The 15,705-nt window shown below is 39.2% G+C and overlaps 1 protein-coding gene across 1 annotated transcript in view; it reads left to right on the forward strand.

Moving 5' to 3' along the window:
• MEGF10 (multiple EGF like domains 10) overlaps positions 1–15,705 on the forward strand; it is an 86,238-nt gene that overhangs the window by 40,299 nt on the left and 30,234 nt on the right. Inside the window, exons 8-13 of the mRNA XM_056514393.1 lie at positions 1,030–1,166; positions 3,387–3,599; positions 8,886–9,060; positions 9,878–9,995; positions 12,309–12,472; positions 15,323–15,425. Of these exons, the coding sequence (XP_056370368.1) occupies positions 1,030–1,166; positions 3,387–3,599; positions 8,886–9,060; positions 9,878–9,995; positions 12,309–12,472; positions 15,323–15,425 (910 nt within the window). The remainder of the gene's footprint in view (positions 1–1,029; positions 1,167–3,386; positions 3,600–8,885; positions 9,061–9,877; positions 9,996–12,308; positions 12,473–15,322; positions 15,426–15,705) is intronic.

A 15,705-nucleotide genomic window follows, 5' to 3' on the forward strand; every position in this document is an offset into this window, starting at 1 on the left:
GTAGGCCAGTTTTTCACCAACTAGAGAGCACGCTATAAAATACAATCTCTGGTTGTGAGCAAAATTATTGGTCATAGAATACAAACGTTTGAATAAATTCTTGACTCCCTTTGTCTGCCTAAACACAGCTACTAAAAATGAGATATAGCACATGAAGCAATGAGGAAAATTTTATACTAATATGTGTGTTAACTCATACATGACTCTTTAGACCTTTAACTACCTTTACATTCCAAGTAATTATTTAAGTTTTAACTTTATAACTTTCATGGAATTTTCAGTTCCATGAAACACTATTTCATTAGTGTAACCTTTTTTTTTTTTTTTTTTTTTGCTTTTCCTGTAAGGGAAGTTTAAGGTAGCCAGGTGAAATATCTGCAGTGTCTTATATTAGATTAAATAACTGGATGTCTTTTGTCTCGTGAAATGCCTGTAAATACCTATTTCTTGAAATGGCTTCTTAAAAGTCTTAGGTTCTGATGTTTCCCTCACCACCCAGGTGTGATTAATTCCAAGGATGTAAAAGGCAGTGCAGAAATTCAAAACCCATTGAAAGGAGCAATCATGCTACTTAAGCTTTTAGGATATCCTGCTTTAAGTGAAATGGCAGACAACTTTTTCATTCATCAGAAAAAAAACCCAACTTACCATAAAGCAGAATAATTGGGGCATTAGAGCAGCTGCTGATTCTTACACCTCTATTCACTGGAGGGCATTCTAGAGTATATTGATGTATTGTACTCCTGGTAAATAAATTGTGAAGAGCTTGACATCAGTTAGTCTTACATGTGTAAGTGTTTTCAGAGATGCTTAGAGAGAGTGTTTTTCATGAGCCTCCCAAATTAGAAATCCCAGAAGATTATTCCTTTAGTGCTGGAACATGTCCCATGTTGAAAGCTGGAGAAGGGTCTGACATATCTAAGATCAGCTCTGGGAGACTAATATGGGATCTCCTTGACCTTCCCTCATTTCTTCCTTGTGCATTCAAGCTGTAGTCCCAGCTCTAAGATTTCTCTTCTGCACTCATAGGGCATGGTCTGTGGTCAGCCTTGTCCTGAGGGTCGTTACGGGAAGAACTGCTCCCAGGAGTGCCAGTGCCACAACGGAGGCACCTGCGACTTGGCAACGGGTCATTGCCACTGCAGCCCAGGCTACACAGGGGAACGGTAAGGAAAACCCATTCCTGCCAGGCTGCTGAGCCTGGATGGCTCTGCTACAACAGGAGAACTTCAGAAGCTGGTAGAAAGAACCATGAAAGTATCTCAGATATGATCAAAAGTGCTGATTTCAATGATGAAATGTTTGCCGTGTCACTCAGCTGATGCCAGATTGCAAGTTGGAAGTCCATGTCAAAGAACACTTCCTTGAAGGAACTGCTAGGTTTCACTGTTTTCCTGCTGTGCTCTACCACTTCTTGTGAGTCTCCCTCTCTTGGAGTGTCTTGCAGAATAGTTCAGCCTTGGCTGGAGTGAAGGGGTGAGAAGGGAGGCTTGTGAGTTTGTGCAGGTTTCTGGCACTCTCAGCAGCGGGGGAGGCTCGTTCAATCCCTCTTCAAAGGCTGCAGGCTGGAAAGTTGTCTCCTGAAAATGCTCCTCTCAAATGAAATGAAACATTTCATTTCCCAGTGGCTGTAAGTCAGCTTTGGCAGATTGGAAGGATAAAGAGTGAGACATCACTTTTGAAGGCAGTGGAAAGTGATGAAGGAACGTTTTCCTGCATGTATTTTAAGCAGCACACAACTTATTTGCAGGAATCAGCAGCAGCCTGATCACTGGGTCAATCCAGGGGTTCTCTGCCAGCAGCTGTGGGTATTGTAACCATATGCACTCCCCACACCAGTTTTCACAGGACATGGGAAGTGCTCTGCTAGGCATAATGTGGAAAAAGACCTCAAGAAGAAGAGAAATGATTAGTCCTGAGATATTTGCATTCCAAAATTATATTTGTATCTGTGAAGAAAGAGTGCAGAAGGTGGTAGATGCATTTAGGCAGACATAGACAGGAAATCCAGGGAAAATCAGAGGAGTAACCACACACTACACACTGTGTACAGACACTGCTCTGCACTGGTGTTTCTAAAAGTAATTAAATTTTTCATATTGTAAAATTTAAATCTGACTTTCATCTGAAATGCCTTACAGTTTGCAGTTTTTTAATCATTTTTGCAAATCTGAGCCTCCCTCTTATCCTGCAAAAGGGGCTGTATTTTCAATTATTTCATTTTTAGAGATTGTTCCAAGGGTAGGAAGGACTCAATGGCAAGGTTGTAGACCTGGTCCTTAATTAATTTCAGAGAACTGTGTAGGCACTGTCTGAGGTAGCCCATGCACACCACCTCCAAAGAGATGGTTTTGCAAGTAAAATTTAAAAACTAAAATAAAAAAAATCAAAGTTAAATTTTGTCTAGCTTGGCTGGGAATCCTGGTTGCCATTTGAAGAGAATTCTTTCACAGCTTTATTTGTATAACTTCATCAGGAAACACTGATACAGGGTAATTAGCTCTACTGTTATGCTATTAGCTCTATTACTATGCTACGCCTCAGGAAAAAGAAGATTTTATACCTTGAAACTTCTGGATGTCAGCAATGGATGGAGTAAAATACTGCAAAAGCATGAAACGAACATGCCTACCTATTTTACTTAAGTCAGAGAGCTCTGACTGTTACATTTCGCAGTGCCTTACCAAAACAAAAAAGCCAAATATATGAGAAAAACAGAAAAAGAAAAAATATAAACAAAACCATTTATAATGTGTATTATTGTCAAGTAGTATGTTTTTTTGCAATCTATAACTTGGGTGGCATTCAGAATTTAACAGAACACAGGAAAGACAAATTCATAACTCGTAGCTAAATGAAATTGCTATCCAGAAAATCACTAGTTGATGAGCTGCAAATTTGAGAAGCAGGGTACTGAAATTTTATTTTCTAGTAGTCAGGGTAAAGATACAGAATGATCTTCAGGTTAAACAATGTGTTCCATCTATAAAAAAATTAAGGAAATAAATCTGTTGCCTAAACTGCCTATCTTCTCAAAACTTTGAATGAGAGAGGACAGGTTTGGTGAAGAAGTCTCTTTTTTAAGATATGTTTTGCTTCAGCAGCAATAAAAATCATCACTACTTCTCCATGTGGGTTAAACTCAAATCTTTACTGATTTTCATTTTCATCTGTCAGGAAAATCAGATCAAAAGAATGATCTCCTGAAGGTTTTTCCAACTTACACAGATTTTTGCTCTTATTTAAGTGGTGTTTTTGACCAGTAGAAGACATTCTTCATAAACCACATTTCCTTGAAACTTCCAGAAGCTGTCATTCATGGAAAATATATAATTTTGTTTGCTTATTGGTTTGTTTGTTTGTTTGGTTGGCTTTTTACCTTACAGGTGCCAGGATGAGTGCCCAGTGGGGAGCTACGGGCTGCATTGTGCAGAGACCTGCCAGTGTGTGAATGGTGGGAAGTGCTACCACATCAGTGGTGCCTGCCTCTGTGAGCCAGGGTACACCGGCCTGCACTGTGAAACCAGGCTCTGCCCCGAGGGAATTTATGGCCTCAAGTGTGATAAAAAGTGTCCCTGCCACATGCCCAACACCTGGAGGTAGGCTTTGCACCCTCTACCCTGCTTTGTTTTTCCTAAACAGAATGCAGAAATCCAAATATAACCTGAAAAGGTTCAGGTATTTCCACGTTGTTTGAATACTTCCATGCAAACTGAAGTAGCTGAAGACTCATAAGTATTTGGTATTCCCTGACCACAATGAGAAAGGAAACACCAACCCAAAAGATGCTTTGAATTTTTACTTACAAGCATATTTGATTATAATATTTACTGCTGTGTTTGGTCTCTTACCCATGAAATAAATATTAAGACAAAGCGTGACCTGTTATGTATGTTTGCCACCTGAAAAAATCATTATATTGTTCACTGCATAAAGTCAGTGCACATGGGCTGTCTCCCACAATACTCCGGTTTACTGCAGGTGAAAAATAACTGAATTAAAATCAATGGATATGTAAAGTCTTCTGAGTTGTACATGTGAAGCTTGGATGTTTCTCTCCCTCAGTCTATCTCTGTTTATAAGAATTGCTGTCGGTAACTATTTTAGTACAAAATTTCAAAATCCTTACCTATTGTAAATCTGGGTTTGAAAAGTACATTTTTTGTCATTTAAGTGCTTCTTTGAGAGGGTAAAATCCAATCTCTGGAAATGAAATGAAAATAGTTTCTCTATTAGCTTAGCTTTTACACATCTCTCCTTATTCAGGAAAGGGTGAGCCCTATTTTTTGTTTTTGTGGATTTTGACAGCCTTTGAGCATATTGTTATGAAAATATAAACACTAGTTATTTGGAAACAGAGTTGCAGCTGTGAGGGAGGGATGTCAGATGTCAGTTGAGGCAAGCCAGTGTATTTATTGAACAATTGTGGACAGCTTTCTCTTGTTACTAAACAGTTCTTCTGATTAGATACTGTGATCATTGTGCAATCACTTACACTTAATTGCAGTACAGATAACAGTACCTTGGAGAAGTTTTGTGAGCACAATCTAAGATTTTGCTGTTGAAAGTAGCTGTGAGGGGAATTTACAGGAACTGCTGAGTATCACATAGAATGTTGCTGTACATTAATATAAGATGCACTTTTTCTCATATACAAAATAAAAACCTTTAGTCAGAATTTAGCAGTGATGTTAAATCCACGCATGGAAGTACCTACTCTGTTAATTCTCTGTGAAAAATTATTTTGTGGTTTGTCACAATTGTCCAATACACCTTTTGTTGACGAAGCTCTGTGACAACAAACTGAATCATTTTCCCCTTCCAGTCATATACTTTTACAATTGTGTACTTGTGCTTCTGCTCATCCCATTTCCCTTAAATACCTACAGAAAAATGCACAGTTGTTCTGATGTAAAATCAAGCAATTTGTTATTTGGGCAATGTGTTCCGGAATAAATGGCACAATAATGCAGGGTCCTCCAGCTCTCAAATTAGGATAGCACACCAAATACTACTATGTTATGAATTACAGTTAGCTACTTCCCTGAAAATCTGTCTGCAGACTGGTGCAGTAGCCTGGTTTGGCAGGAATGCATTGCACTGTATACTATTTCTAATATTACAGGGATTACTTCTGATTCATGTTCCACACAGCTGTTCCCTCATTTATACCACTGGAAGAGACAGCTTGTGGTCAAATCAGATTACAAATGTTCACAAGTAAACAACAGCATTTGGCTGGTCTTTTTTTTGGACATTGCTCCCCCACAAATGACAAATCCAAAGGCACTTAACAGCCCTGAAGGTGCTGGAGCATATTTGCCAGAGCATCATGATGTGAGAAAAACAAATATTTTCATTGCTTCACAAGTGCATTTTACATATATATATAAGTTCCTTCCTCTTGGGTGAGGAAGTGACCAGCACCACAAATAGCAGGAATCAGGGTAATGATGTAGAAGACAAAACTCCTATGGGCACTTGAGGCTTTTGAGAACCTTCTTAGAAGCCGGTTGTGTCTGGTTGTCCTCACCTCTTGATGTCAGACAGCCAAGAGGCAACTTTTTAATCGTGTCAGGGAATACCCTCAACCCTCTCTTGCCTGCCACAAGCACTGCTTGGCCTGGCTGTAGCCTGAGGATCTTCCTAGCACTAATCCATTTAGCAGCAAAGTAATCCCAGGACACAAAAAAAAAAGGGGGTGGAATTTCTTCTGCGAATAAACTTTGTGTGTCTGTGAGTCTGGCATTCTGTTTTGGGGGCCCTTGATACCATAAAAGCTTTTTTCATCTGGGTGTGATCACTGGTTTAGATATCCTCTAAGAGAAGCTATTGGTAGACTTAGATCTCTAGATTATTGGTATTAATCAATACAGAAATGAACTAAAGGTTAATTTAAGAAACAAATGCTTAGCACCAAAAACCACTGCTCTGAAGAAAGCATACATAAATTCCAGAATACAACTATGTTTTTAGTAATTTTCTTCACCTACTTCTCCACATACATGGTTGAAAACTGCACATTTTATGTTTTTTTATTACTGTTTTATGATTGACAAAAATGGCATCAAAACAGCTCTGACAATAATTCATTATTTGCATTTGGGGTAGGCTAAGCTGTAGGAATTTTGCTGCCACTGTTGGTTGATGGCAGCTTGTGGAGCTGAAAGGAAAGCCTTTCCTTGCTCTTGGTTGTACCAGCAGCCTTTATTAAATGCTTTGTATAGCATAAAAATAGCTATACTGAGAGATTTTAATCTGAGTGGCCCAGAGGACAGCAACAGGTAAAGAACCTTCTTGTACCAACACCCTTAGTGCAGTTCAGCCTGCAATTAAGATTTATTCATAACATGAGCACTAGTGGGGTTTTTTACTTGTCTCATGCCCTTTCTGAGATACCTATGTAGGATTGATTGCAGTTTTATTGGTGAAATTCATGTTTGCTTCATGTAGTTTAGCTCTGTTTTTAAAGAAAAGATTAGGGGCTTTTAATTTTCCATTTTTCTAAGGGGCCTGTATGTACAGGTGCAAAAGCTTTACATGGAAATTTTGTGTTTATTCATATTTTTGTTTATTTTTAGGGTGCTACACAATTTGGCTTGATATTTTAAAAGCAAAACACATAAATTAAGCATATAAAAATCATTCTTTTAACCTAAGTCCTTCAAGTATATAATATGAACTACCCACAAATAATTTTTTTTGTCTCTGCACATAGTGGGGGTTAAATTTCCAGTAAATTTGAACATGCAACCAGGAATAAAAGAGGATATACTGTCAGTATCTCTCAGCATCTCTTTATTTCCCTACCTTAATATTTAAACATTATTGCCAATTAAGATAACTGCTGAGAACGTATCAAAAACATCCAGAAGTGCTTTGGCTTTCTACATCTAATTATAAATCATGGAATACAAATTTTGGTGTCAATCAATACATGGGCAAGGACGCCTCAGTGACACTCACTGGGGGGTGCAGAGTATCAATGCCTCTGCCTCATAAATAGTGCTTCTTCATGCATGTGGCTCCCCCTCTCCTGGAAGGGGCAAAAAAACAAACAAACAAACAAACCAACTCCAACAACAAACCATGCTTCCAGTCAGGAGTTTGTGGGATTCTGTTAACACTGTGATTTTATGTCTTAAAGTGCCAGTGATACTGAATTTATGTTATGAATATATTCTGATTCTTATCCTAACAAATATTTGGTTATGCATTGAATTTTTTAATTGTCCCTGCTCTGTATTCTTCCACTGATGAGAACTTAGGGTCCTTTAGGAATTTAGGGCAGGAGACAAACCTGATTCTCTTGCTGCATCATGTGTCTTCATAATTTTGCATGTTTTATGTGAGAATAGTTTCATTTCATCTTGTTTCATGGCAGTATGCACATAACTAACAAATAATCAGGGCTGTTCAGTATGAACACCATAAGTTTTGAACCATTTCTGCTTGACAAGGCCTTTCCTCTCACTTTATGTCAGCACTGTCAGAGGTTAATGTCTTGAAGACCCACGAGTTCTTATGGTTCCATAGCATGTGCATTAAAAATGCAGAAAGCAGAATATGTAGTGATGTTCCAACCTTCACAATCCATTCCTTCCCTGATTAGCAGTGGTTGTTTTCAGCAATTTTAAACTCTTACTTGGACAAGAGCAGCCCTCAAGTCCAAGAGCAGTTGCAACTAATGTTGTGTTCCCATGTAACACTGCAGCTATTTCAAAGATTGCTGTTGTAATGTTACAGCACCTAAAAGTGCAGCCAGTATTTTTTCAGACTTTCAAATGGTCAGAAAAATACTCGGTTTCCAATACACCCTCACACACAAAGTCAACAAGGCTTGCAAAACCAGGCTCTTGTCATGGGTCACTTAATTGTGTGGAGGAAGGGTTTTTTTTTGTTTGTTTGTTTGTTTGTTTTTTTCTTTTTTTGCCCTTCCAGCATTCTTAAAGGAGCTTCACTTCAATCATTGGGAGGCAAGTATCTCCAAACAGTCTTCCCATTGTAAATATGTTGGATTTGGATACTAAGGCTTTCCTTTGGTGAGAATTAAGCAAATGCTTTGTCTGCCAGAGTGCTTACAGAGCACTCCATTGTGTCTCCTCTCACAGCCTATATGTCTTTGCACAGCTGATGATGTCCATTTGTTACAAGGCAGCAGCTGCCTGCGTGGCCCTTCAATGAAACTGCTGTTCCAGGTATAAAGGCAGCTGCTCTGCCACCAGGTATGGCCAGCAGAGAGGGGAGATACTCCCCCAAAGGTCACTGCTTTCATCCCGTAGCTGGCTCCTGCCTCGTGCTGATGATTTTGTACCATTCCCTGAAAGATTCCAGTTGTCCTTCTTCAAGCTAATTCAATTAAAGGAATGTTCTTGATTTGCTGATAGGGTGTTGTGTTGTTATTCTGTATTGGATGCCATGCTATTTTTCTTGACTGTGTTTCTCAGACAATATGCTGCTGAGCTTCTGCAGGGTTACAAAAATGATCCTGTTAGAGTGGGAATGTAACAAGAAATGTTGGGGTATTTAATGGTTCATCCTCTTAATATTTGTATCTGTGGATATCTGTCTTATGGTAAAAAACGGTGTTTCAACAAGGTTGCAGTTCAAATAGAGACAGAAAAATGATACCTCTTCATTTATTTCTAAAATGCCTATATGTTGTGTAATGTTACATTTCCTATCTTAATTTGCACATATTTTTATATAAAACACACCAAATTGTGTTCTGGGACGTAAAATCATCTCACGCAAGGCCCTTTGCGCAACCCATCTACAACAGGTTGTTTTGGTTTTTTTTTTTTGTCCTGTGGAAAGAAAATAGTATTTATGCCACATTTAGTCCTGAATTACCAAGTTAATCTTTCATTCCCCTCCCATGGCAGCTGTCACCCCATGTCTGGGGAATGCTCCTGCAAGCCAGGCTGGTCTGGGCTGTACTGCAACGAGACGTGTTCCCCGGGCTTCTACGGGGAGTCGTGTCAGCAGATCTGCAGCTGCCAGAACGGGGCTGACTGCGACAGCGTCACTGGGAAGTGCACCTGTGCCCCTGGATTTAAGGTAAAAGAGGTCTCACTTTCACAGTTTCACAGTTTTCAGCCACAGTTGTGCAACAAATGCCTCAGGGTGCCACGTTGTCCTTTCTGTACCACGGTAAAAGAGAAGTGAGGGTGTTTGGGTAGCACTGCTTGTGCTGTAGAACCACGATGAAACTCAACATTTCTCATGGGTTCTCAGTGTTGAAATGAAGGCATTTTTACAAGGAGAGGTTATTTGCTTTATAAGATGTTGGTAAAAATGAGGGCGTGTTGTTAAGGTGTAAGTAAAGGGAGGAATGATGTCTTTCAGTCATGAGCTCCTCATGCTCCATCCACAGAAACTCCAGCCAAAAGCATTTCTTTTTAAACTTCGGGACAGATTATTCTGCAACTTTTACACACATTTGCTGTTACATGTGCCTTGGATGCTAATCTAACATTTTACAGTACGAGTGTTCTTGCAAAAGTAGTAACTGAAAACATCAGCCAAATTAGCGCTTAAAAATATTTTACATACCCACATAATTTGCCATTAAACTGCTTTCTTACTGTGTTTTAGTTTCATAAAGAGCTTCTTTATTACTGTCCATTGATCTAACCAGGTGCTATGTGACCTGAGCTCTCACAGCAAATCGCAGAAAATTAATACCTACTTAAAAAGACTTAAAAATACTTTGAAAGCATGAAGGTGTCCCTCTCCTCTAAATCAAAGACAATTTAGTGACAGCCTAGGAAATGCATGGGCTGTATTTTGCCTGGCTTTTGTATTACTTGAGTCAGTTGTATTATGTGAGCCTCCTGAGATGGTTTTTAGACTCTTACTTTTTTTTATAATTCAGGGTGCATCTTGTGGTATCCCTTGTCTCCCTGGAACATATGGAGTGAATTGCTCCTCCATGTGCAGCTGCAAAAATGGGGCCTGTTCATCTGTGGATGGCTCTTGTGCCTGCAAAGCAGGTAAGTATCTCCTCAGTTGGATTTTATTTGTCTGTAACCTCAAAATGAAATTGGAATTTTGAAGTAGAGAAGAGGAAACTTAATGAGAAGAAGAGGCTTGATGCTTCTGCTGCTCTGGGAGGTAAAAACAAGGAAAACATGTTCTCAGGGAAGAAAATCCTCTCCTCTCCTCTCCTCTCCTCTCCTCTCCTCTCCTCTCCTCTCCTCTCCTCTCCTCTCCTCTCCTCTCCTCTCCTCTCCTCTCCTCTCCTCTCCTCTCCTCTCCTCTCCTCTCCTCTCCTCTCCTCTCCTCTCCTCTCCTCTCCTCTCCTCTCCTCTCCTCTCCTCTCCTCTCCTCTCCTCTCCTCTCCTCTCCTCTCCTCTCCTCTCCTCTCCTCTCCTCTCCTCTCCTCTCCTCTCCTCTCCTCATGTTGGACACTGGTGAAAAGATAATAAAGAGAGTGAAAAATACAGACTAATTAGCCTGAGAAGTGAGGAATCAATTACCAGTAGAAGATAGAATGCTATGTAATGAAAGAGAATTATGTAATTTAGAACCAATTAATAATAATTTCTTTGTTTGTTAAAAATGTATAAGTAGCTGAAAATGTTTTGTGTCTGCATCTGTGTGGAGGCCAGAATTTTGTCAGCCACACACACAGACCCTGACCAGGAAAAAACTTATGCCTGACTTGCAGACACAGAAAAGACAGTGTTAGAGGGGTTTATTCATACTAAGGATTTTGGAGGATTTGGTAACAGTTTGGGTTGGAAGGGACCTTAAAGATCATTTTGTCCTACCCCCTGCATGGCAGGGACACCTTCTACTGTCCCAGGCTGCTCCAAGCCCCGGTGTCCAGCCTGACCTTGAGCATTTCCAGGGATCCGGGGGCAGCCACAGCTTCTCTGGGCACCCTGTGCCAAGGCCTGCCCACCTTCCCAACATACCATCTAAATAGAGTTTGCTGGACAAATAGCCTCTAAATTTTTCAGGGACTGACACTGTTATCAGTTGCACAGCAAATGTGGAACTTCTACTTTTACCAGAAATAGTGGGGCTGATTTAACCCTGTTTAGGTAGATATTGCAAAGCAGCTAGGTCGTGAAGAGAAAAATGCTCCTTGGGCAGCGCAGAATCCTGTCTTCCTATACCCCATTCAGTTTTAATTGTACTACAGTGATAAAAGACAGCAAAAAGTAAAATAACACAGAACCTAAGCACCTGTCACGTAAACAAAGGAAGATTATAAATCCTGGGAAGACGGTTGAGGGAAAGTGTCTCAATTTCCCTGCCATATTACTAAAAATACATTTTTTCCTGAAGTGACCCCTAAATTTGAAGTTATCAATGAAGCACGAGGCAGCCTGATTTCTGTGCATGTGTTTTGCACAGCCTATTGATCAGTCTCAGTGCAGAATTTTCCCTCCACTTACTGTAAACAATGTACAAAATTAGAAACTTGGCCTGTGTCACTGGTGGTAGTAATATGTGACTGACTGCCTCACACTGTTCCTCTTTGGATCCAATGCATGATCACATTTTAAAAAATCTATTTACATCACAGTCTATCCAGTCTGCAAACCATTGCTATCAGGCATGATCAGAGGTGAATGCTGCATTTTAGAGCTATTTTTCATCACATTTCTTTCTGTATTTGGAAAGAAGTACAGAAATCATCTAAAAGGTCTTTTCTGTTTCGCTGGAGAATCCAATTTATGCAATACTTTTAGGTTTTCTCTCTTTTTGCTCTTGGGTTTTTTGTTTGGTTTTTTTTTTGTTGTTGTTGTTTTTGTTTTTTGGTTTTTTTGTGGGGTTTTTTTTGTTGGGGGTTTTTTTGGTTTTTGTTGGGGTTTGTTTTGTTTTGTTTTGTTTTTTTGTTTTTTGTTTTTTTAGATACCTTTTAAAACATATTACAGGACTGTCTGAGTTGAATGCTGGTGGAACATTATGAAAGCAGCAGCTTGAGCCTAGGGAAAATATTCCTAATTATTTTCAAGCTACACCTTAACACTCTCAGTGTAGTTTAGAGCTTATTAGTGAAATGTCAAGGTGTCCCTATTTCCATTTCAGATCTTCCATCAGTCTCTTTTGCTTGTTGGCACCCATCTGCAGATGTGTGCTGTGCACAGATGTTACAAAGTGCCCTTGAACATCTTTGTTCCAACCGGACAAGCCCTCAGCTGAAGCTGCTGATAAATCCTGCAGTGAATGTTACCTCAGTATTGCCTCAGACATGCCCCATGGCAGGCAGAGGCAAGCATCCTGTGAGAGGAATGGGGGAAAACGTGATTAATTTCTGACTTTCATCCTTTTTTTTTTTTTTTTTTTGGCAGGTTGGCATGGTGTGGATTGCTCCATAAATTGCCCCAGTGGCACATGGGGACTGGGCTGTAACCTGACCTGCCAGTGTCTTAATGGAGGGGCTTGTAATGCTCTGGATGGAACCTGTACCTGTGCCCCAGGATGGAGGGGAGAGAAATGTGAGCTCCCTTGCCAGGTAGTTTAATAATTCCACTGAATTTTGAGTTTTTGTAGGAAAATATTGGGCAGGGAGGGGCATCTCTCATTCTCTGTCTCCATGGGGATGAGTCTCCTCAGAGCACACAGAGTGGAGGCAGGAGCAGGGACTAACAATTCTTCTAGCATTTCATCATCAAATGTTATCAAACTGCTACTGTTCATCTACTTTTAGCTACAAATAATGAGATAAAAATAGCAAAAATATACCCCAAATCAAATAATGTCATTCTAATTACTTTTTTTCTTACATCTGTGTTACATTATTCATAAAGAATTTCTTTCCTTCTCAGTCAAAGTGAGAAAGTACTCTTACCACCCAGTTCAATGACAGGTGGTTGCTTTTCTACTGGGTCTTTGACTTCTGCTCTCTCACAGATTTTGGAAAATCAGAGATCATTGTGAGGACAATGGCATGCTACTTATCAGTTGTGTTCCACCTTCTAATCTGCAGCTTTGGAGAAATAAAATATATAAATTCAAATACATAATTTCAGAAGTTTTTAAATAGTAGAATTCCAAGTGCATTTGCTTTATTGTGTAACAGTTCAGTTTCAATTATATTTCATACACTAAAAAAAAGATAAATATTTTATTAAAAATGGGCTTTTTCCAGGGTCCACTGTTTTCAATGATGGACTTCAATTTTCTGGAAAATTTTTAACAAAATTTCACGCTAACAAAACTAATTTTTAAAATATACTGCTCTACGCTTTTCCCTTCCCCTGTCAATCGCTAACTTTTGCAATATATCTGCAGAGCAGGTTGTTGGTTTGATATAACTGCAAAGGAATCACTTGAAGTGAACACACACCCTGTAAATTCCCCTCCCATTTTACATTTAAGCTTCTTTCGGTTTGGACAATCTCTACATGAACTGGAAATCAACTTGTTTTCAGTTTGGTTCTCCTGAAGTGCACTAGGAACACTCAGGAGTGATTTTTTGGGGTTTAACTTTTGGTTTTAAGATGAAGCACTCCTGTAGTGAGTAAAGTGACAAAGAAAATTAAATATGTTCTGGAAAGCTGATGGCAGTACCACCCGTGCAATGTTTCCAACAATGCATGTCCATCAGAAGACTGATTTTTCTGTTTCCTCAAGCAGCTTTGTGCCTGATTCTGAAAGATGATGAGACCTCCCAAGCTGCATTAGCTCTTCCAAAACTCATTTAAAAAAGACATGCATCATTGCAGAACAGTGGCATCACTATCCCAAACTTAGTAAAATAAAGCTTAAAAGCATTTCTGTATCAGATAATTCAGCATGCCCAAGCTCATTGTCTTCCTTTCCGTCTCTCCATCTGCACCAAACAATGTCCATAAGCATTTACCTATTTCAAATGCAAGTTCTACTTCAAAATTCCAGAGCAAGGGAATAAACAGAAATTGATAATAAATACAATAATTTATAAAAAATAGTTCAAATAATTCCAGCTGTCTGAAATTTTTTTCATGTCTGAGCAGAGACTTTATTTTAATCAGTGGATCTCAATTTGTTTCAGTAACTTCAAAACATTATTATCGCTGCTCAGATTGTTGTTCAATATTTGAACTACAGTTTGGACTTCAGTACAAGTACATAGCAGGCTAAAAATACTGCATTTCAACAGCATATATGAGTATTTTCTTTCATTCCAAGTCTGATTATATGCAAAGGAAATGCTGAATCTTTTCTTTTCCTGTGTATAAAAATGTATTGTTGAGATGAGTGAAAGGCTCCTTACACTGAAGTAATTTAAGATTTTGCTGTACTTTAGACTTGAAAGACTGGCAGTTGAATAGCTAAATCCTGTGGCACTTGGTTAGAATGTATGTGTGAACATCAAAGAACAGGAGATTAATTTTCATATAGGTTTCAGTCTGATTTTTAATGTAACTGACACCAATTCTTAGCTTTGTATGTAAATGATAGGGATTTAAACCTGACATGTTTTTTTTTGCCCTTTTTTGCCTTTGGTGTGGGTAACCCTGGAGTATTACTATAAATTATACTGGCCTTTTTAAAATGCTTTTTTTTTTTTTTTTTTTTTTTAATTTGGTTCTGACACTTTTTATTTGAGATCAGTTGACTGTTATATTTTGCCTTGTTTGGGGATTGTAAAGAATCTGCTCTTTTTCTTTTCTCAGTTTCTTTGGTTGATTTTGTGTGAAATTATCCACAAATCTGTGTGCCAGCTTCTATGGAATAAGCAGGAAAAGCAAATTCAAATGTTCAGATGTTTTACATGAAAAAAAGAAATACATGAATGGGGTAATTCAACTTGTAGCTTTAATCTCTTGTTGGTTCAAAAAATGTTGCATAGGTAAAAATAAAAGTTTTGTTTTGTGCACTGTCCCATAGCCAAAGATTATCTCTTTTTGATGGAGTATATATTGTAGTGCAGAGAGAAATGTTTTGAATCAAAAGAGAAATGTTTCTAATCAAAAGAAAGTGATAGCTTATGTTATTTGTGCAGTGAACCTCACACTGAAGGTATCTTGTAATTTAATGATTTTCATTAATTTTTCTAAAAATTATGTCTCTCTGTGGTACCCATTTTGACCCATAAGAAGAGATCTCAGGGTCTGATGCAGAAAGGAGAGTTAATTGCCTTAGTCTGGGATTTTTCAAGAGAGCATAATTCATTCTTTATCTCCCCCTCTTAAATGAAATAACGAAAGTGTAGGATGCTGACATGTCCCAAACACCACAAGTATTTTGCATTAACATCAGCCTAGATATTTGGGAGAGATCTGTGGTTGCTTTTTGAGTCTGAGCTGACCATAACTTGCATCTCCTCTACCTCCAGACTGCCATCATCTGTGGGTTGTTCTGCTTTTTGTTGCCACAGGACGGTACCTATGGCCTGGACTGCGCTGAGCGCTGTGACTGCAGCCACGCAGACGGGTGCCACCCCACCACGGGCTACTGCCGCTGCCTCCCAGGATGGTCAGGTACAGGAGACACCCTTGGGAAGCACAACCAGACCTTCCCCACCAGTGGAACTTTCTTTTGTGGGCAAAGGAAGAGTTTGTGAGGTTGGAAGGGGAAAGGGCCGCTGTGTCCCTCCTGTGACTCACAGTTGGGGAAGCTTTGTGCAGTGTGAGATCTGCAGAAAACTGGGAATGGAAAGGGAAACTTTAAAGCCTGGCCACCTCCACTACACAATTCCCTACAGAAGTGGTGATCAACTGTAAATATCCAAGGTTGTTCTGGCAGCTTTGAGGTAAAGCA

This window comes from Oenanthe melanoleuca, chromosome Z (assembly GCF_029582105.1).
Source record: "Oenanthe melanoleuca isolate GR-GAL-2019-014 chromosome Z, OMel1.0, whole genome shotgun sequence".
NCBI classification, from domain to species: domain Eukaryota; kingdom Metazoa; phylum Chordata; class Aves; order Passeriformes; family Muscicapidae; genus Oenanthe; species Oenanthe melanoleuca.